The 24,216-nt window shown below is 37.7% G+C and overlaps 1 protein-coding gene across 1 annotated transcript; it reads right to left on the reverse strand.

Annotated features, from left to right (window-relative positions):
- Positions 1-3,084: 3,084 nt before the first annotated feature.
- Positions 3,085-23,873, reverse strand: ICOS (inducible T cell costimulator). The gene is made up of 5 exons (XM_057746967.1): positions 23,816-23,873; positions 7,466-7,804; positions 6,662-6,768; positions 5,558-5,642; positions 3,085-3,170 (listed from the first exon to the last, which is right to left on the reverse strand). The coding sequence occupies exons 1-5, from the start codon at positions 23,871-23,873 to the stop codon at positions 3,130-3,132; spliced, it is 630 nt and encodes a 209-aa protein (XP_057602950.1). The 3' UTR covers positions 3,085-3,129.
- Positions 23,874-24,216: the final 343 nt, after the last annotated feature.

Below are 24,216 nucleotides of genomic sequence, written 5' to 3' on the forward strand. Positions count from 1 at the left end.
TTTGTGTGTGTGTGCCCCAGTTCTGTCCACTGAGGACCCTGGAGCAGGGAAATCCCAATAGGCATGAACCTTTGCTAATGCTTAAATCTTGGGCTTTAAAAACCATTGTCCACTCAATGAAATCAAGACTCCTTTGGGAAACAACTGATTCCAGCACTGGGACAGGAAAAAACACAAGCTGAGCCTGAAGGATTGTTCTGCCAGAAAGCAAGGAAGTGCTGAAAGGATGATGGGGACCTGGTTGAAGGACACCAGAGCCAGTTTGAGTAGGCTCCTGCTGGCCAAGGATGGGACAATTTAGGCACCAAAATAGAATAAAGATAGTAACAAATGTTTGCCCATTCAATAAAATAGGAAATCATACATACATAGATGGACAAATGAATAAATTGACACTTTGATGAGGAACAGGTGACTCACAAAATTTCAAAGTACATCCCTATAAATTGTTACTATAAAGAGGAAAAGAGTTACTTTACAGAGGAGAAGCTTGACAGATACCAACTTAGTCAAGTGATCAAAATGAATGTTATCAGTAACACAAGCTGAGATTTCAAGCCACCTGATAAGACGCAATTAAAAGAAAGTAGCATTGCTTCTGTGTTAACTTGGCTAAAGATCAATAACCTGATTTTAATTATGAATAAACATCAGACTGACCCAAATCAAGGGACCTTCTGCAAAATAACTGCTTGTAATCTTCAAAAGAGCCACGGCCAGAGAAGCCTAGGCTGAGGAACTGTATAGACTGACGTTCACCACAGAGATGTGAAAACTAAATGCAAAGGGAGGTTCTGGATGGAATCTTTTACATAAAATACGTTATAAGAACACCTGGAAAAACTTGAATGCAGTCTGAGAATTAGGGGCAGCAATGTATCCATGTTAATTTTCTAATGTTGATGATTGTATTGTGCTTGTGGAAGAGAGTGTACTTGTTTATAGGAAACATATACCAGTCAGAGGTGACAGGGCTTAGAACAGTCCTTTTGCCGGCCTTCCAACTTTTTTCTGTTTGTGGTTGCCTCAGATTAAAAAAAAAAAAAAAAAACAGAAAGAAAATGAAAAGAGGAACTGTTCCAAGCAGTGTAACGATCTTTAAGAACAAGGTCAAATTTGCAGGTGCTGGCTGCAGTAATCATTTCCCTCCCCCAGGAAAACATATATTTTCAGCTGAACATGAAATGTTTATTCTTTAGCGTCCCACTATTACTAAAATCTATTTCATAATTAGCTCCTCTTAAAACCAGTTTTTATTTCACAGAAATTGTATCCTTTAATAATTCACTTTGAAATGTACAGTGCACATTGAGGATGTGCAGGGCACAACAGAGGATGCTTCGGGGCACAACTTGGACAACCAGGAGAAGCAGACCACATGAGAGCTGTCCTCCCCACTTGACATCCCATGCAGAAAGCTGCCGACGACTCAGGGAACACCTCTGCAAAGCCAGCCAGGTTGTCCAAGTCAGCGAAACACCGTACTTGATTCAAATTACACATTCAGTACTGTACTGTACATATCCAGCATTACACATGCTTAAAATAATGTAAGTATGCATAATGACATATCAGGTCTCACTTTTAAAGTAAACTATAAGCAGGCAACTACAAACTTTAAAACTACTAAATAACCCATTTTTACATAAGTTGAAAATGTTGTCACATACACATTGGCTGCTTCAGAAGCCTTGGGCATGCAGACGAGAAAGGGAGAAAATATTTCAGTTAAGAATAATCAAATGTTATGTGTACTTAAGAATCTTTCCAGCCAAACTGAATTCAAAGGAAGGTTGCCTTGAAGGGCCAGGGCCAGTTTCCAGGCTGAATGATTTCTAGAAGAGGGAATCATACAGATGTTTCCTGACACATCTGTGCTTCTTCACAGATCCTGGAGGAAAATGCAGGCAGACTCACTCTGCAGGCAGACTCCCCAGGGTGACTTCAGCCTCTGGGAACAAGAGCACCTGGTTGTCCTGGTTCAGAGAGTCTTTCAATTCTGGGAATTCCACCCAGGTCTGGATGGCTGCTCCAGGCTGATGGGAACCGTTTCAATCTGTCAAGCCCAGAGGCAGCATGGCTGTAGTTTGGCAGTGACCTCTAGGAACTGCAGCCTCCATGTCACGGGCTTTACCTCCCAAGACAACGTTTGACAGTGAAAGATGGATTTCTTTGTTTGTTCACAATTTTAGCATGATCTCCAAAAATAGCCTAGCTTGTAATTAATAGCACCATGAAAACATAGATAATGGTAGAACAGAATATTAAAAAACTGAAGTCACTTTTGGTTCCGGGCAATGTTTCCTACTGCTGGAGTCAATGAGTCAGCAAAGTAAACCATTTGAACTGAATTTGGGAAAATAAGATATCTTTCTGCAGCAAAAACATGCTTATTCAGGGAGAATATACGCAAGTTATATTCACTAGGCTGCAACTATATATATGTAACAGAGAAGCAGAAGGAAAAAATGTAGACACAGCTCCCAACTCAGCACATCTGTCAAGTAGTTATGTGGAAATATTTTCAAAAAGAAAATTGAGGGCAGAAGAAGGCATCTAAACTGTTGGTGCAGAAGTTGGAGAAGAATACTGTGTACCAATGTATTTAGTGTGTTGTAGTTACACATCCACACCTCAGAAATCAAATAATTACAGTTTTGAAGCATCTCCCTCTACTGCCCAATTATAAAAGGAATGCTCCTCCCTACAGGAAGAAGAGGTAGTCTGTTAGTGAAACGCAGACAGACTCTGGCGCTCGGCTGCCCATTTGCTTTGCAGATTCGGTACCCTTGACATCTTTAAAACATTTTTATATATGTGTTTGTTTTCCTGCCTGGTGCATTGCTAGAAGCAGATGTGAAGACAGGGATTCCATCCCAGTGAGGTCTGTTTCTTGAGAACACATGAGCTGGACTTTCTATAAAGCTCGTTTCAAGAGGGTATTTGTTTTGAGAGAACTCAACTGTATTAAGGCAGTCTGTTAAAATCCCTATTGACTGATGTAGTCACTATTCCAGGCTGAACAAAACATCAACAGAAGATGTATGTAGTCAAATCAAGTCAGACTCTCTGTGGTCCAGGAAATAGAGAATCTTGCACTTCAAGTTGGAGGAAACTGGCCAACGTGGTTCATGCCTGGGTGCCAGAAATTTCCAAATTACGGGTCACATCTGTAAAAAAATTTTAGCATAAATTCTTTAAAAGCTCTCTGTGTGCCAATCCCCTTCCACAAGGCTTCCCCTTTCCTCTGCCTCTTGTAAACACACACACACACACACACACACACACACACACACACGCACACACACAGGCAAACACATACCACATCCAAACTCTTCTTTATGCTTCAGGACTGAGCACCAGACTTCCCAGGTGGTGCAGTGGTTAAGAATCCACCTGCCAATGCATGGGACATGGGTTCAATCCTTGGTCCGAGAAGATTCCACACGCTGCAGAGCAACTAAGCCCATGTGTCACAACTACTGAGCCTGTGCTCTAGAGCCCTCGAGCCACAACTATTGAGCCCGTGAGCCACAACTACTGAAGCCGAAGCGCCTAGAGCCCATGCTCTGCAACAAGAGAAGCCACTGCACTGAGAAGCCCACACACTACAATGAAGAGTAGCCCCCACTCTCCGCAACTAGAGAAAGCCTGATTGTGCCAACGAAGACCAAATGCAGCCAAAAATAAAAGTAAATAAATTTATTTAACAACAACAAAAAAATACTGAGCACCAATTCCACATTTTTCATGGAGTTTTATCCCAGCCACTGTTGGCTCCTATTGCAAATTTTGTCTGAACTCTACCATTTTGCAATTAATTGATTCCTTTTGACACTATCACATGACTTCACCCTCCATGCAAACATATTACCTCTCCCAGTGACATTATAACTGAAGACAAGGACTGTCTTAGTTCTTCCCTCCCTCTACCCAGTACACATTACTCAGCACGGTGCTATTCACATAATAACAAATATTTGACAGAGGTGCTGAATCATGCTCTGCCTGGAATTGTATATATGTAATGCTGTCACAATACAGAAGAAAGACCCTGCCTATTCTCAAGAAGCTCACACTCTGGCCACTTTCATTTACTATTTGTTTACATGTAACTGCAAGATATATGCTAGGCTTGGTAGGTGGGCCATGAGACTACCCACCTCTGATTCCAGCTGCACCACTTCTGCACGTGCTGACTATTCCAGCCCCCCCTGCATGTCTCTGCTTTTCTGCTTCAGGGCTTTCTCTGAAGACTTCAGAGCAGGCGCATGGCATGCACAGAGCAGTGCTCAGGAACAAGGGAGATTAATGCATCCTGCAGGCAACCCCAAGCCCGTGGGGATGGGAGCCGGTGGACAAATGCCCCATTTGCCATCCTTCAGAAGAACAATTCTGGGAGACTTTTGTGCACTTCTCAGAACTCCTGTGGCCTCTAGCTGAGACCTCAGTAATGCAACGTGCATCTGCTTTTCTTCCTCGCCTATCCCCCTCTCCCTGTTCTCTCACCCCTTCTTCCTTTTTCCAAATAAATTACTTGCACCCAAGTGTCTGTCTCAGGGTGTGTTTCCAGGGACTCAAATTAAGATAGACACATTATTACAAGCACAGAGATTGAGAGAAAAGTTTTTTGTTTTTTGGGGGTTTTTTCCAATAGCAAAATAATGAAACATAAGCTCTTTGCTAGTGTCAATTTTCTGAGAAACCAAAGAATCACTGAACACCCTGGGCATCAATTTCTTTCATCTAAAAAAATAAGGACAAGGAGATTTAGCCCCTTTCCATGCCTTAATTCCATGATTACAGATGCTTTGTGCATCCCTTTTATGCAAGTCCTTTACCACTGAGTGGTGGCAAAAATGCAGTGGCTTCTGTCTTCACTGTATACCTTCCATCATTGCAACCTCAAAGGCATAAGATTTACAAGAATGGATACATTAGACCTTCTGGGCTGGTCCTCAACTTAAGAACAGTCAAGTTGACAATACTCACTCTGAAGGAAAAATGTCAAAGTCCCACCTAACTGGCTTCCGCGGCCATCCGATTTCTCTAACCATGCACGTTTTTTACACTGAAATAACAATATCTTCACCAATTTCTCCTTCTCCCCCTTGGGAACACCAGCCAGATCTTTCTTCCCAATCTCAGTTGAAAATCTTCATATCTGTGTGTCTCCCACAGTGCCTCACTCAGTGATTTACACTAAATTGACATTCAGCAAATCTCATCATAAGATTTAACAAACTTTTTAACAAGGAAGACTTAGAATCACCTGAGTTTTCAAAATATTGATTGGAAGGTTGCCTTGATACAATAGTGGTTTATGAACTTTTCGTTTATTTTTAATAGTGGTTTACACACATATTGTTTGTTTCCAAGGAACTAGAGAGGGTGTCAATTCAGTTAAAATGAAAATGGCTCTTGTTTGGCTTTTTACAGAACATACTAAAATTCAGTCTGAGAGCCATTTTCCCTTCCTTTAAAATAAAAAAATTAAAATTCTAGGCTTCATGTAAAGAACGCTCCTCCCTTCTCAAGCCCCCTCGTGTCACTGTACCTGTGGGTCCAGGCTTCTTAGCAGTGTTCACCGCGGCCATGAACATGTATTCACTGTTAGGGTCGTGCACGCTGGACGGAAGCTTCTGCAAGAAACGTCAGAAACATGGTTTGTCATCTGCCCTTCCCCATCTGCATTCCTGTGTGTGTGTGTGTGTGTGTGTGTGTGTGTGTGTGTGTGTGTGTGTGTCTGTGTTACCATTTTCTATTCTTTGTTGAAGCAGTATATGACAAAGTGTTGTAATGTGACTTAGGCTCTGACTTTAGGCTAAGTAGGAGAACCATATGAAAGGGCTTTAAATAAAAAGCGTTTCTGCTCAATATCTTTTCTCATGTATGCCTTTACTGTTCCTTCCCCAGTAGACTTAGACCACAGGCCTTATCTTACTCTCTTCCTTCTTTATCTCTCTTTTCAAATTTCCTCCTGACACAGATATACGCACGGTATGGCCCACGATAAGTTCTTTGACTGAGAACCCATTTTGTGATAGACAGAAAAGAATATCCCCCAGCACAGAGAGATTTTTGTTGTTATCGCTGTTGTTCTCTTATCTGTCTGCATAGCTTCTCAGTGGTTTTCTTTAAAAGCAAAGAGTCCTAATAATTTACCATGTAAAGAAGCTGGCAATTTCCTTCTCAACTACTGATGGTGCCTTACAAGGCTTTCTCACTGATTGTTTTTTTTTTAATTGACTAGTTGAGGAAAACATAACAATTGTTTCAACTGCCCATGACTTTGGAAACTTAAAATCAAATTTGCAGCCCACATGCAATCATTTTTAAAAGTCGGAAGCATCTATTTTTATCTTTTAACCTTCCTCCTGCCTATTTGTCTTTCCATGGCCCCAATTTCCTTATCTTTTTTGAATAATAATAATGACATATCTCTCTGGAACCCACTGAATTCTTTTTGGAGTAAACTGGCTATAGAGTAAATAAGCTTCTGTTCCAAGTTAATAGTTTAATTAGTAGGCATATTTTGAGGAAAAAAATCATCTACCTGTTGATCAAATTACTCTGGGGAGAGCAATACATACTTTGATTAGCAAAGAACTGATGATGTTCCTCGTTAAAGCCTGTGCAAGAAGAAATCAACGGTGCTCACCTTTTTTGTAAGCCAACATGTAAGGACACATCCAAAAATGCAGACTACAACAAAAGCTGCACATCCTATGGGTAACCAGAACTTCAGTTGGCAACAAAGCTGTGATTCTGGGTTGGAAAAAAATTAAGGTAAGGAAAAAGTCTCAGAATCAAACCTCCTCTTTCAGTGCTGAATCACAAGTTCACTTACCAAATTTAAAAGAGCTATTTAATCAAATGAAGCTTGTCTTAATTACAATCATGAAGTCTGGTAAACAGTAAATAAATAACATCATCCCAGTATGATAGCAAGGATCCCAAAACTAAAACCAAAAAGATGCTATGCACATATATGTGTCTACAAATGTGGTTAATAGAAAAGACTGCTGTCTATGATTTTGCAAAACAGTAAGTAGGGAAAGTAATTGTATAAAACTATTGTTTTCAACTATCTCACTTAATTCCACAAACCCAAGCACAAAACCCAAACCTTAAACTTTCGGTGAATAGAGGCAACAGCCATTAAACCATAGGTTTGGATTTCTCCTAATTTTTCCCCTGATTTTCAATGGCCTATGTGTTTTAAGGACAACATGACCTATTTCTAAATCACCAGTCTATATGATTAAATTGCATATTACTAATATAATTATTTTTATTATTAATAAACATCCTTGTATTGATATATTTCATCATAAATTATTGCCATCAATTGCACCGAAATGAACTCCAACACAAAAGACACTTATTTAACTATTCTCATTAGTGAGAAAAATTGTTAAAACACATATGTACGCAAGTCTAGAAGATTAAAACAATGTCTTACCATAAATATTCAAATATTCTCTGCTTAGAATATCTACTTGAAAAGGAGGAGGATCAAAAATTGATAGTTTGCAGATATAATAGCTGGCATGAGAACTGTCCAAGTTATACAGGAAAAAAGAGACACTATTATTGGATAACTGAAATTGACAGACGTTCAGATTCTTGATGGACACCGTGTCTCCACTTCCTTTTGTCTTAGTGAGATCACAGAGTATATTATTCCCTTTCAGCAACTGCATTTTGAATTGTTGGACAGTATCAGGGTATTTGCACAAAATTTGTACACCTCCATTGTGAAATATAAACATCTCAGACGTGGCAGAATCATTGAATTCTCCTGGATAAAAAAAAAAAGGAAAACAAAGCAAAAGTGATATTTTATGATTTTGTTGCCCTAATCATTGTATTTGAGCACAAAAGTCATCTTTTCTCTTCATAAAGTCAACTTTACTGCAACAAGATGAAAGAACTTCACAACTAAAAAATAGAACATGAAGGTAAAACTGTGTCTTAGGAAAAAACCTAACCAGACTTGTTTATCATATGTGAATATATAATATGTAATATATTAAATAGCATATTTACATAGTATGAATCAAACAGAATGGCTCCTGCCGTTTGGCAGATTTCATGTTGGAGACAGATGATAAATAAATATGATAAATAAATTAAATAAACATAATTCATGCTAAGAATGGAGTATAAAGGTAGGTAGGTTCTCATTTTGATTGGAGAATCAGATAATGCCACTTGGAGAAAGTGACTTTGAAAATTGAAATTGAAGGAGGATTAGCACTTTAGTCAAACCATGAGAGATTTGGGGAAAGACATAGTTTAGGAAAAAAAATTTTTAAAGCATAAAATAAGTTAAACTAAAAATGAATGGTAATATACAACTATATATTTACACTATACCCTCCCTCTAGAGAGTGAAAGAACAGGTGAATCATTTTCAAATGATAGAAACGTGTCTTCTCTAAACCTCACCCATTGAGAACTGAATCAGTCTGATGATAAAGGTAAAGACCCAGATTTTTGTTTACTTCTTCATTTTTTAAAATAAATTTCAGCTCATAGGAAGCCAGGGTTGTTTTGTGAGCTACATGGGGGAATCACAGAGGAAAGAAACTGAAATGCATTTGACCTGGTTGCAGATTTTGAGTATTCACTTATAAGTTCAAACAACTCTTTGCCTTCTTTTTTCTTTTCCTTTTATCTTCTTTTTTTAATATGACAAAGTTTCATGCTGAAATTATTTGGGAAAAATTATTAGCATGACAGTTTTTAGCTTAAATTTTGAAATCCCTGTTTTTATTCTTGAGAAAACTATGTAACAAGTACAAAGAATTTTTAAGGAAAAAAATTACCTACTCCTCCTATTCCAGTGAAATAGAAATACTATTTGTGCATTTTTGCTCTTTATCTTCCAGATATATACTTATTTTATATAGCAAACATATTACTTTGTGTGATTCTATTAGCATTTAATGTTTTATCATAAACATTCCATTTTTTACATAGTCATCATAATTATCCTTTTTTAATGGCTATATAAAAGGCCATAATGTTAATCTATCCTAATTTGTTAAAGCATTCCACTGATGTTGACAGTTGGGGTTATTTTCAGCATTTTGATTTTATGTAAACATTTTGACATGTGGTCAAAATGTTTAAAGACTCTGATAACACTCTGTATTGCCATGTTGCTTTTGGAAAGAACTCTTCCACTTTATAAGAGGACTAGCATTATGCAGGAGGATTCACCTGCCACAACTCTGCTTACACTAATATGTTAATTTTATTTAAGATTCACCATAATTACTTATTTTTCTTAATATCTTCAGGCTTTCATTTATATCTCTCACATTGCTAGGGAAGAGATTGTCAAATTGGGGATTTGATTATGAAAATATACACAAGTGTTCTAGTTTTCAGTTATGGCAGTCCAGATTACTCAAACTAATTCCCCAACCAAAACAACCAAAAATGCTTGAACGAAATGTCTAAAAATATTAATATAAAGGATTAAAGAGCTGAAAAAAAGAAGAAATTACTAGATTAAACTTGAAGAACCAGAATCCAGAGAGAGAAGCAAAGGTTAGAATTTGCTTTTACTTGGAGAGCATGTGCTGTTCTCCCAGATTCAAACTTTTGTTTTCATGTCTCAACTCCCAGAGTCTAAAAGTGAGAAATCTAGTAAAAGACATTCTCCTCAATAAGCTGAAATCCCAAGGGGCTACATCCTTGGAATACAGGTTAAACCAGAAGTAAACCAGCCCCCATGCAGATTATAGCCCACCTTCAAATCACTTCAAAGGTCCAGAAAATCTCAATCATTGAACTTTGTCTAAGGTTATTTTGGATTATTATTACCCCTAAGTTTTCAAAAGTATTCCAGAGAGAAAAGGTTTACATCTTATGCCTCAAATTGTATCTACAAATAATACTTAATTATAATAATAAGCACACCAAAAATAAAAAATCAAGCATGTAAGAAAACAAGACAACAACAGAAACAACAGACTACAAAAACAAATACACAATTATATATTTGAATTATCAGATCCCCAAGATAAAACAATTGAGCCTTCTGTGTTTAAGGAAAGAAAAGACAAATTTGTAATAATATCTATAGATCACAGGAAACTTAAAGAAAAATAGTCACCTAATTTGGAAAAGTACTAGAATTGGCAAAAGAAAAAACGCATTAACTGAGATTAGAAACCCAGCAGATAGGTCAAGAGCATATTAGATGATTAAAGAGAGCTGATGAACTGGAAAGTTAGGCTAGAAAAACTATTCAGAAAGCAGTCATAATCCACAGATTCAAGAATCCCAACAAATCACAAGCAGATTTTTTAAAAAATATGCATATCTAGACATATCATAAAAATCCTAAAAACAGCCAGGGAAAAGAAACTGACTACCTTCCAAGAAGCAACTGTTAGACTGACAGGTGGTATCTCAACATTAACAATGAAAGTCATGATACAGTGGAATTACATCTTACATCTTTAGAGTACTGAAAGAAACTGTCAACCTAAAACACATTGTCTAGGTAGATAGAAAAGGTATATGTAACTTGAGACTTTGATAAATGAAGTACGCATGTTGTGATTTCTTGCATAACGACTAAAGGAATAGAAACAGAATATATAACCCAAATGAATATCGCAAAATTCAGTATGATGCTTCTGTATAAAGGGGAAGAGGAGTTGGAATCAGGAAGGAAAACACAGGATAGAAAAGCTTCTGTGTGCTGGCAGTGTTTTACCTCTTGACCTGTGCTAACTGTGGCACTAAGGCAGTATGCTTTGTGATTAGTCATTAAATTGTACATTTTTTCACTTTTCTGAATAGATGTTTTGTTCTAGAACAAAATAGTTTTCAAGTATAAAGAAGAAAAATAATGCTTATTTCATTTTAAAAGTTGAGGGTAAATATAAGCAAAAGGCAAAGGGGAAATACTGCTCACATGAGAACAGTTGCAGTCTACGTGGATTAAAAGGAAAGATGACTTGCATGGGGACTTATTTGTCTGAAAGTAAATTATGTAGCACTACTATTGCTTTGATGCTCATGTCTTTACTGTCTATTGCAGAAGATAAAATCAGTGGGCTGGTTCACAGTTCCTTTAGAAATGTTCAGAGCAAATTTCCCATGGACTTTAGAATGGCAGTGTGTAAACCACAAAGAGATCTTGGAACAAAAGTGTCTGCGGCCACCTTGTACACATGCAGACATAGATGTACTGTCTTCTATTTCTGAAGATGATTTTGTCAGCAGCTTTTTCTTCTTTTGTGCCCACACTATGACCTGTAACCCAAGGCAAGATGAAATATAATGTTTGGCGGTGCAGGGTGATAGAAGTACAATACAGTGGTTCACGAGGAAACCAGAGGAAAATTCTGGCTTTGCTATTAGCAAGTCTCTGTGACAAGGATACCTCTCTAGACTTTAGTCTCTTCATCTGTGAAATAAGGAAGTGAGACCAAGACATCTTAAAGTTCTTTCCAACACTAACACTCTCTATGGTTTCAGGATAAGAACATATCTAGATGAGACCATGAACGACCAAGAGAACTATTGCTTTGCTGTTGGGTTCTCCAGAGGACAAACTAACTTTCCATAATCTTTTCTCTGTCCCAGCATCTTACTGGACTATTCCAGGAAGTCAGGAGAAATGAAAATTAATGAGACAATCTTCCTGGCCTATAAAACCATTTAAGTATGGCTAGGAAAACTACCTAAATTTTTCTTGAGTGACAGTGCCAAAGGTGTGTGCACTTGACATCAGAGGAGATTCCAAAGTGTCATTTCTACTGGACACTTAACTATTCATTTTACCATTTTCAATCTAAAAACTACCTAGGTCACCTTTTTATTATTAAATGTGGTGATATGAAGCCTGACTTAAGTGTCCACATGCTCGGTGCTTAAACTTTCCATCTGGAAAACCATTTGGCAACTCTCAGTCTGCTATTTGAATATTTTCAGCTAAAGGAATCAGATAGGGCATTTAATCAATTGCTTCGTAATTACTCTGGCAGCTGTAGAACAGATATGCTCAAATACCTAATGACAAAATCTCCTTAGTCTTTGATGATATTTGAAAAATAGTATCAAAAGATCATCCCTATAATTATGACTGAAGCATTTAATTTAATGGATAGACAGACAATTTAAGGAAAATCTGAGTATGTTAGTTCCTTATAACTGCAGAATCAGCTAGAATCTTTTCTCCACCTTCCCTGGATGTTCTTAACTCCAAGTCTAATATTCAACCAAGAGTACTGGGACAATAGCACCAATTTTTATAGCCAGTGTCTGCTTGGATTGGGTGTCAGATCTCCTTGGTCAGTTCCCCTTCCATACTAGTAGTTGAAAATTGTGACTATCCCCCTCATCAATCTCTTTCTTCTTGTTCCTTATTCCTTTACATCATGTTTAAATTCTCTTCACATACCACCTTTTAATATAAAATTATCTTCCAAAATATTCTCTCACATTATCTTTGATATGTCCCTCACTCTCCCTAACATAACCATCTCCACTTCCAATCCCCCGCCATGAGTTCTCATATACACTGTACATGTTTCAGACATCCTGTAAACACCTCCACCTTCACACTCATGTTTCCTGTAACATGATTCAACTTCTGCCCAACATCATACATACTCAAACCTAGCAAACGTACAAATCATACAGCACGTCCAATTTTTCCACGTACAGACAACTGATGGCCCAGACAGATTAGATTATATGTCTGAGGTCACACAACTTCTGGAGCACATGAAAGATTTTGGGTACAATCTGTTGTTGAAGTGCCACTAGCAACAACCAAAGGAAGTATAATGGAAGCAGGCAAACACATGAAGCTACATGGTGGTCACCACAGACTGAGTCTTAGAGGATCTCTGTTGAAATCTGTCTATAGGAAGAAAGTCTAATTTCCTGCACCTCTGTTCTATGTCCAGTAGAATCTACCCATTTCTCCATCTAAGCTGCTAGTGGTCCAAACCAGCATCATCTCTCCCTGGGATGACAAGAGCTTCCTAACTTTCTTCTCTACTTGTGCCTATTGACCATTCACTCTCCTCAGGGAAACCAGAATAATCCTCTTACATACATAATCAGATAGTATACTTGCCCTGCTTATGAAACATCCAGGGTCTTCCCATCTCAGTTAAAAGAAAATCCAACTCCTTACTCTGGTTTCCATGACTTGCATGATCTACCATGTCTCGCTAACACCATTTGATACCAGTCACTCATCACACTGCAGTCACACTGCTCTTCTTTCTATTCCTCAAACACAAGAAGCTGGTCCCCAGGGCTTTGAATTTGTTGTTTCTTTGCCTGGAATGTTATCTCTGATTTTCATATGGCTCCTTCTTACTTCTCTAGCAACCGTTGACCACTCAATCCAAAGTATACCACGAGTCAATTTCTAGCATATTACCCAAGATCACTGTCTGGTTTGTTTTGTTTTCTTGTATATTGTCTGGCTACCCCACTATAACATAAGCTTTAAAATTAGGGACCTGTTGGTTTTATTCACAGGTTCATCCCAAGTATCTACAATAGCACCTGGTAAGTCACAATAAATATTTATTGGATAGATGAATAGATGGATGGATGGATGAATGGATGGATACGCATATCTCAGTGATGCTATAAATCTGGGGAGATCAAGCATAGACTATAGAATATAAAAACCAAAATGGCTCTTAGAAATGATCCAGGTAAGCCTTTCATTTTAAATTTTATACTTAAATGTATCAAGCTAAACTGAGACCAGAAAGGTGAGTATCTTTCCCAGGATTACATAGCTCATAGCTGGGACATGACCCCAAGGTTAGCTATGGCATGTTGCCTTTCTTCTGCAAACAAGTATGTGCAAATATATAATCAAGTACAAAAGACACCTCCTCAACTGGGGTGTCAGATTCTAATGAATATTATCTGGCTGAGCTTTAAAGAAGCATGTCTTTAACTGTTATAAATATCTATCTATCTTCATAAAGACTTGTTTAGATGGTTGACTATTCTGTTGGCTCTTTTGTGTCTATAGAGGGGAAGACAGGTTTAAACCTGGCTATTATTTGTATCCTCTAGAGTGCAGAATCATTCAATTTGCCTAACGGATGTCCAGAACAGGTGCCTCTGAACCAATGATTTTTTTAATACATCCAGATGTTTCATAACCAGAGCATGTTAGTGATTTGTAATAGAAACACCATGCTACAACATTTAGCATTTAATGCATTGCTAAAAACACAAATAGGAATATGTTCTTTTGAATCCTGGTGATGAGTCTTAAAATCTGAATATTCAGACTTCGTTTTTGTTTTGCTACCATATCTGTTCACTTCTTGTTGGTACTCCTAGATTGCAAGTACTCTAGAAAATAGGTGCTATATCTTAATCACATTGACTACCATGTCTTAAGGGTGCAATCTTTCCAATAGAGGTTCAAACCTGTTAATTGATGCTAACTATGATTTTTATAACATTACTGTTGATACCAGCAAACTAAGATTTCAAGAGTAAAATCAGAATCTTTATATTAGATGATTTCTTTAGATTTTCAAAATTTTTAAAAGGTAAAACCATTTACATCTTCTTTTTGGGGAACTATTAAGAAAAATCTCTGAAGAAAAGGGTCATTCACCTGAGAATTGCACTATGGTTCAGAAGTTTATTCACAAATTGATTCTTTTACATATAAACTATTTCATTTCTTCAGTATAAGATTGTCTTGATAGAACCCATCCTGCCGGGACTCTTTTTAGCAGTTGTATTATGCCTGATTGAAAATCTTCTGGCAAAAACACATAGAAAACCCACACAGTGCAGAGAGTGTGAGACAGATCAGCAATTTGACTTTATTCTCCTTAACTCAGACTTCTAACCACAAATCTCCACAAAGGTCTGAGTGATAGAAAGATAAAGGCTCCTGAATTTGCAATTATTGATAGTGCTCATTAAAATATATTTTCTGTAATTCAACAATGATAAGCTTTAGCTTAGCACAGCGCATGAATGTGACATAAGAGGCGAAGTTCTAAAAATTGCAATGTTTATATCGGGTTTTGTTACATTTGATCTTTTACCAAGAAATTCTGACATTTAAAAATATGCTTTCTACCACTTTTTTTTACCTTTCATAAAAGCGCTGTCATGTTCTTATGCATCTACTAGCTAAAACTTTTGCAATCCTGATTAGCAGATTTTTATTTATGCATAATTTCTACATTTACATTATTATTCAAAGGCATCCATAATCTAAAGTGGTGATTGAAAGCAGTAGCAAGGGTAGGCAAAATAAGCCCAATCCAAAGTCTTACATCTGCAGAAAAGGAAGTCAAAAAAACATGAAGAAAAAAAGTAAGGAGAAAGTTAAAAAGCCAAAAGACCATACTCTGCACCACGCCCCCCCCCCTCCCCCGCCGCCACACACGCAAAATGTGTGAATTGCTTTTATTCTCTAAGGAGCTCTGTAGAAGGGGTAAAACAACCTTTGGTGCTCTAAAATGTATAATTTTTTAAATGAAAGAGTGATTTTCTTCTAGTAAAAACTGATTTTCTTTGTGAAAAGGGAAAAATCCCAGAGGTGTTATAAAACTTTGCAGCGATATTTACAAAGTAATTAAAATAAACTCTACTCTCCACTCCAGTAACCCACACCTTTATCTCCAGTCCATCCCTCCCCTTGGCTTAGCTCCTTATTTCCAGTTTCCTTTCAACATCTCTAACTGGATGTGTCCCCTAACACATCAAGAGTAACATTTCCAATCTGAACTCAGCATTCACACACCAAACCCATGTCCTATCCTTCAAGGAGTCAGAATGTCAGAGTCTTCCTCATTTCTCCTTCTCTCTGACTGTCCTGATCCAATTGGTCACCAAGTCCAGTTGACTCCAGCTCATGGATGACTTTCCCCTGTTCCCATTGCCAAACCAGGATTTTTTCACTTCTTCTCTCATCTGTGGAAGCATCTTCTTTACTGGCCTTCTCAACAGCAGTCTCTCCCTCTAAATCCATCCTCCATGCTCCTTGAAAAATTGTGTTTCTAAAAAACATTTTACTCCTCAGTTTAAAAATATCCATTACCTTTTTGCTTACGAGGTAAAAAAACAAATCACTTTTCTTGGAATGACACAAAACGCTTTCACAATCTCAGCGACCATATAGCTTCAAGCTACACTAAACTTTTTGGCCATTCTTTTCACATTGTTACTTCTGTCCCCATAGACTAGAATATCCCATTACCCCTTTATCTGCTTAGAAATCCTCATTCTTTCTTTATGAACCATTTTAAATTGGTCCCTGAGACCCCTAGACAAAGACTCCTATCTCTATGCTCTCAATAAACCTTTGTTTATACCAATATATTTATAATGTGTATAAGCTTAGATCATAAATTATTATTATCCATCTTTCTCATTTAACCATAAGCTTCACAAGGATAAAGGCTGTATCATGGTCACTTAAATAATCCTAGGATCTGGAATATATTAGAAGCCCAATAATAATAAATGAATGAATAAGTAGAAGAATATGGAAGCTGAGCATGGTTGGTAAATGTCCTGCAATGGGGTGAGGAGCTGAGCAAGAAAAACAGAGCAGGAGATCCTATTTACTGCATAATGGAGAATGCTTGTTTCCAAGTCCAAAGGCAAAGACTCAGACTGAATGATGCCCAACCAATTCTCTGAAGCCCAATAATTCTGGAATTATATACACCCAAGCTTTCAAAAACTTCCAAATAATAATAATAATTGTAACTTACAAGCGTTGCATGTTTCCCATGTATTAAAGTTTTTAAATGCATTACATGGAATATATCATTTGATGTTCATAAGAACTTTGATATCAAATTTTTCTATTTTCATCCCTATTTTACAGATGAGGAAACTGAGGCTTGAATAATTGGCCCAAGGTCAGAGGCAAAATGTGATGGAGTCATGATCTGAACATAGACAACTTGAAATCAGAGTCCGCATTTCTAAGGGGCTGCTTAGTCCAGTAATCTAGTCCAACCCCCTAATTTTATAGAAGCTGAAGCACAGAAGTTAAAGAGACTAGCTGAGAAAAGAGAAGAAGGAGAAGGAGGAGAAGAAGGGGAATAGGGGAAGGGAAAGAAGGGGAAGGGGAAGAAGAAGCAGAAGAAGAAGAAGGAGAAGGGGAAGGGGAAGAAAGAAGAAGAAGAAGAAGAAGAAGAAGAAGAAGAAGGAGAAGGAGAAGGAGAAGGAGAAGGAGAAGGAGAAGAAGCAGCAGCTTTTAACATTAAGCTAGATTTGGAAGTTATTTTCAAGTATTTCTTTTCCTTCAGGATGTATTGGGTGTATAATTGTCCCATATACTTATATGTATTCTATGATTGACAAGCTTATTACGCACCCAAAAATATAAAATTATTTATTTGATGTGAAATTACATTGTTTAACATACTCATTTCCCTAGACAGTCTTATTTATGAACCATTGTGTGTTGAGCTGCCCTGTATACTTGAACCTGCAACAAAGTCTGGGTCCTTGCTCTGATGGGGTCTAAATTCTTGATGAGTATTTTGTAACTTATCTGCCTGTAGAAATGTAAAAAGATGTATTCACATTTAGAAGAAACTCTATTATAATTAAATAAGAGCAAACAAGAACTACTAGAGATTTTGCTTCAGTCCTAGATAGTACAAAATGAATAGAACTTGAATTGTGAGTATAGTAGAGGTTTTGTTTCTTATTGTTTTTCATGAATGAATTTTTTTGGTGCTAAGCCTTAGGAGAGTATAGATGTTGGCTGTAAAAATTTGACTTCTCATATTCAAAAAAGTTCCATTTAAGTGATCTTTTGTTGCTTGTTGGAGGCGCCATGTCTGTGGCAACACACTCAAACAAACATGAGACTCTATCAGAACTAGTGGTTGGCTGACTCAAAATTCTTGAGTTCACCACCTTCCTTAAAGACAACCTGCTTCTTCTTAGTTTTTCCTCTTGCAAAGCAGATCCAGGCATCAGTATATTATGGAAGAGCCAGAGGAGGTTCGTATCCCAATTTCTGACTCTCTCTTTAAACTCACAAATCTAAGTCTGCTTTCAATCAACCATACAGGCCAAACTAATGGGGGAAAAAATCACTTGTGTTACAGATTTTCTACATACTTAAGTTCCACTTTCCAAAGTAAAATTCTGAATTTTCCTTAAAAGGTATTGAATGCCACATTCTTATTGTACTTAGAATGACCAAAAAGTGTCATTTAATATACTCAATTTATTACAATAGCAGTAGCACAGAGAAGCCTTTTATGGAGTAAATGTGGCCTTTTCTTTGGGTATTGAAGGCTACAAATGATTAGGGTGTGTGTGTGTGTGTGTGTGTGTACTGGGCTTTGAATTTGCAAAGCCCAGTACATCTTTTTATGTAAAAAACTCATATTCTTAGGATAGGGAGACAGCACAAGCTGTGGGTTTTTCTCAGTTTACAGCTGCGAATACTGAGGCCAATTTTTTTAAGTCGAACGAGGCTATGGATACTACAGTTGAGCAAAGCTCAGATGAGAATTGAGGTCCTCCCTACACACCTACATTTTGTTTCTACCAGGAAGTGGGAATATGCTGCTAGCAATTTAAAAACTATAGTGTCCCATTTCATCTGAGCGGGTTGTTAACAGCGATAGTGAGTTGCGAAAGTCACTTTGTTCACTAATGATGAAGAAACAAGAATCTCAAGAGCTTTACGTGAAAATAATAGGCATTTCTAAAAAGGAGGAAAAGAGACAAAGAAAAAGATGTGACAAAACAACTACAGGGAGAAAATATCCCTGAAATTAAAAAACAAAAAAACAAACAAACAAACCTGAAGACTGCAGATTGAAAAGGCTCACCCAGTCCCAAGGAATGTTAATGAAAACATGCGCAGAATTAGGCATATCCTAGTGGAATTCCTGAATTCCAATATTGAAATGAATTACAAGATTCTAGAGATATTTTTAAGCTACCTGCAGAGTAATGAGAGTCAGACTAACATGAACTATCCACCCACAACCCTAGAAACCAGCAGACAGTGAATGAATGAATACCCAGAGATTATTAAGAGAGAAGAGTGCAGTCCAGGAATCCTATTCCCAGAAAAGATATTAGTCACCCATCAGAGGAAGAGGAAGACATCTTTACCCATGCTGGAATTCAGAGAGTCCGAGGTATGTGAAGAAAATAATGGAAGTCTTCTGATCATTGGATCAGAACAGGGATGACAAGACAGGGGCAGATGGCAAGAACAATGCTGTCACTGAAAACAGGTGATGTGAGTGTAAAGAATTCTTGAACCAGAAGAGAAATACTGTCAGAGGAAACTTAGCAATGATCTGCAACTACAAGTTTTCAGTTATTTCAACAAAACCCATGTATGGGGCAAGGGTGCACTAAGGGAAAAGCACGAGAGAGAAAAGAGAACATTCTGAAGTTCTCATGTCACTGTGCGCGGTGGGGGTGGGGGGGCGTAAACACGTCAAGCAAGGCTATTGTCCTTATTTACTTTACTACAATAATAAATAGATATTCAAGTAAGATGCTCTGAACATGATAATGACTCAGTCAGCTAAGAAGTGGTCAACTTTCCAAATCATAGAGGGAAAGGGGAGTTGAAAGAAACTTCCTCATACCAACAAAAGTAAAAGAGAATACCGCAACCAGGGAAAATAGAAATGAACAGAATATTGAAGGAGTAAAATCAACATAGGTTTATTGTGCTGAGTGAGAATGGCCTGAATTCATCTATTGAAAGAAAAGACTGACAATGTGGATTTTTTAAATTCAACAAGAACACTGGAAGGAGATGCTGGGAGAGGCTTAAATGTCAGTTCAGCTCTGAAGGTCTCTCCCTGAGCTCTGGGGAGGAGCAGGTGCTGGAGGTACCAAAGGGCTGTTTTGTTTGTTTGTTTGCTTGCTTGCTTGTTTGTTTGTTTTGAGGTGATGGAGTTCAGGAATCACTGCTTCAATGCCTGGGTGACAAAATCAAGGCACAAATTGGGCCTGACGGTTACCCTTCCAGCTTCCGCCCTGAACACATCATGAGATATGTACGTTTATTAAACACTACCAGACCTTGGTCACTCCCACTCCACTGCTTTTAAAGTGGTCTTTCCAAAACCAGAATTCATCAGGCCACCCACGTGGTCTCCATTGCCCATAATGTTTAGAAAGACTGTCTTCGACAGAGCATCCCATTTTTCCCAGATCCTTTTACAACAAAGAGCCTCCTATTGTTCCAGAATCATTAAAAGAAGATGACTTTGTTAGGTTTAACACTGAGATCAATGGAATACTGAGAATCACCAAGATTTCTTTCCTCTTAACTCACCAACCAAATAACAAAACTGATGAGAAATTCTCTCCTTTGAGACTCATGTTATATCTCCACTACTTCAACGTGGTGTGGAAAGAATGTGGATATTGGAATCAGACATATCTGGGTTCTAATCTTGGTTCTGCCACTAATTACTACATAACCAAACACTTAGGCTTTCCTGGTCTGAGAGTCTTCAAACATTAACTGAAAGTAAGAATGCCTACCTCTTCATGGGATGAGAAAGCCTACATTGTTGGGAGGATTAAAAATATGCCGAAAGAAAACACCTGCAAAAGCTTAGATGAGTTCAGTTTGGTTCTTTACTTTGCATTTAGAGCCTTTAAAATGATAGTTGCTGGATAAATGCATTGTGATGATATTTTGAACATGAAGTTTGTTCAGCAGTTTACTGTCTCCATCTTGCCATTCGTGCCCCAATTTTGCCGCCTGTCAAATAGGAAAACAGCTTTTCACGTGGCATGGTTTTCTGTGTGATGAGGGGGAACTGGTTTTATTAAATAAAATAAATTAAAATGGTTTTACTCCATCAGAATCCAAGATAAATATCATTCCAGAAGTACAATTTATTCATCAGCTTAATCTGGCAGCTAGAAATAATTCCACCTAGGCTGGATCGATCCTTCCATGGTGGTAACACTATTGCTAATTAAAATCTCCTGAGCATAATATTGCCACCGTAAGTGCCCAGATGGGTTTGGTACATTGGATGCTTTTTAGCAGTACAAACAAACCCTTCAATGACTTGAACCAATGTTCTTGGAAGAAAATCCACAGTCCTTCACATGGCACATGTGATCTGAATGGTCTGGCCTCTGTTTTCCTTTCCTGCCTCATCTTGCTCCATTGCCAACCCCTCTCCTCTCTGTACTCAGGCACATCCACTTTATTCCAGCTTCCTGACTTACTTCATTCCTTCCTGCCACAGGTCCTTTGCACTTACTCTTCTCATGATATGGTATGTTCTTACCCACCATCCCACCACTCTCCCCATTTACTTCTATTTGTCCCCCAAATCTCAGCTCAAGTACCGCTTCCACAGGAAAGACTTGGATGAACCCCATCCTCCAACTGTACCTCCACACTCACCCCATCTTCTTCGTTACATCCTCTGATAGAACTGAGTTCTGCCTGTAATTGTCATTCATTTATGGGATTATTTGATTAATGTCTCTCTCCAAGCCATTCAGTTAACTTCATGAGAGCAGGGGCTGACCTGGTTTTGCTTATCATTGCACACACAGCAGCTGGCACAGTACCTCCTGCATGGCAAGTGCTTGGTGCTGAATGAATGAATGGATGAATGAATGAACACCGATTCCAAAGCTATTCCTTTGTTGCTCATGCGGCTAAAGGATATCACTGGGTTGTAAAGGGCATAGTTAAACAAGCAAGTGGCCCCAAACTGCCCTTGGGACCTATAAGTAGACTTTAATTCCTCATTACTCTTTCCTCTTAAGAGCACTGGAGCCACCTCGAGCCACTGCAAGATCAAGTATTTGACCAATACACTTTTGTCTTTTAATTCTTTGGAGAGGAAAATAAAGTCTATTTTTGGTACCACTGCAAAACTTATTTCTAAATAAGATTGCACCCACTAAAAGTTCTGCCTGCACTTTTAGGGTTAGTAGAACTTCCCAGTGTAATATAGTTTCACTTTGCTTTTTCCAGCCTCAAGAACATGGTTCAGACTTAACGATAAAAGCAATAGAAAATGTACCAAGTAAGAAGCAGCAGAAATACATATTAATTTCATTGTAGGGAGCATTATTTAAAGTATTCAAATACACAGCAAGATCTTTTTTGTCCCACCTCCTAAAGTAATAGAAATAAAAACAAAAATAAACAAGTGGGACCTAATGAAACGTAAAAGCTTTTGCAAAGCAAAGGAAACTATAAACAAGATGAAAAGACAACCCTCAGAATGGGAGAAAATATTTGCAAACAAATCAACAAAGGATTAATCTCCAAAATATATAAACAGTTCATGCAGCTTAATATCAAAAAAACAAACAACCCAATCAAAAAATGGGCAGAAGATCTAAATAGGCATTTCTCCAAAGTAGACGTACAGGTGGCCAAGAGGCTCATCAAAAGCTGCTCAACATCACTAATCATTAGAGAAATGCAAATCAAAACTACAATGAGGTATCACCTCACACCAGTTAGAATGGGCATCATCAGAAAATCTACAAACAGTAAATGCTGGAGAGGGTGTGGAGAAAAGGGAACTCTCCTGCACTGTTGGTGGGAATGTAAATTGATACAGCCACTATGGAGAACAGTATGGAGGTTCCTTGAAAAACTAAAAATAGAGTTACCATATGACCCAGCAATCCCACTGCTAGGCATATACCCAGGGAACAGCATAATTCAAAAAGACACATGCACTCTAGTGTTCATTGAGCACTATTTACAATAGCCAGGACATGGAAGCAGCCTAAATGTCCATCAACAGGTGACTGCATAAAGAAGATGTGGCACATATATACAATGGAATATTACTCAGCTATAAAAAAGAATGAAACTGGGACATGGATGGACCTAGAGACTGTCATACAGAGTGAAGTAAGTCAGAAAGAGAAAAACAAATATTGTATAGTAACACATATATGTGGAATCTACAAAAATGGTACAAATCAACCAGTTTGCAAGGCAGAAATAGAGACACAGATGTAGAGAACAAACATATAGACACCAAGTGGGAAAAGTTGGGGCAGAGGGTGTTGGGGTGGTATGAATTGGGAGATTGGGATTGCCATATATACATTACTGATAAAAAAATCAAATTGTACACTTTAAATATATGCAGTTTATTGTATGTCAATTATATCTCAATAGAAGTTCTTAAAATAAAGTATTCAAATAGAGTCTGATATATGCCAAGTAAGAGAAAGAATTGAGGACTTCAGAATGATTTTTTTTTAATGTCTACAGAGGCTAGGGAGTGTTTTTACATCATCCAATACTCCTTGGCCTTTTAGAAGGACCTTGACATTAGTGTCAAAAACACTCTGTGGCAGCCAGGGAGTTTCTGACAAAAGACCACCCAGATAAGATTAAAATCAAAATCCTTCTTTTCAAAGCCCTTTCATTTTATTGTCTCCTTCAGAAAGAATTTCCAGCCCAAATGCCAGGACTACTTAATTTTCATTCTGTTGACACAAGTCATTTTGCCTTTCATCTTTCTCTGAGAACATTAAGCCACTCTTCTACTGTATCCACTAAAAGGTAACTTCAAGCAGGTAATTTAAAATTTTAATGATCTGATGAGACATTTTTCTTCATCTTAAAGCAGTGACATAAACACCCTTAGCCATGGACTTGGGCTGTTCTATAATTGTTCTTACTTTCTAAAAACTTTCTAAAAACAAACAAACAAAACACCTTTCTATTTGGTGCCTAACTTTTCCACCTTTGGTTTTTCTTAATGTTCACTTGAATTATAACTTCATAATAAATATTCAATAGGCCACTTACCTGTTAGAACTTCAACTTGGAAGCAGAAGAGGAAGAAATACCAGAGATCTGACTTCATGTTTGCCAGAAACAAACACAATTTTCTCCTCCAGTGTTTAAAGCCGACAATGAATTCATGTCCTCTGCTGTTTTCTATTTGCTGGAAAGGAAGTGGGTTTTGTGGGGGCTGATGTAGTGTCACATTTACCATCAAGGCAAGGAGGTATCTCTTAACTGATGTCAATGGCTCTATGGCATTATCGCTCATGGCAGTTAAGCTTAATCCATGGATTACTGATGATTTTGAAGACAGAGGAAAACTTTACCCTCATTTCAGTTCCAAGAAAACAAGTGAAAGAGACAATGCCTATTCTTTTCAAAGCCACCCTATTCCTCTGAATCAATAGCTGTTGGAGATAACA

This window comes from Hippopotamus amphibius, chromosome 8 (assembly GCF_030028045.1).
Source record: "Hippopotamus amphibius kiboko isolate mHipAmp2 chromosome 8, mHipAmp2.hap2, whole genome shotgun sequence".
In the NCBI taxonomy this organism is placed as follows: domain Eukaryota; kingdom Metazoa; phylum Chordata; class Mammalia; order Artiodactyla; family Hippopotamidae; genus Hippopotamus; species Hippopotamus amphibius.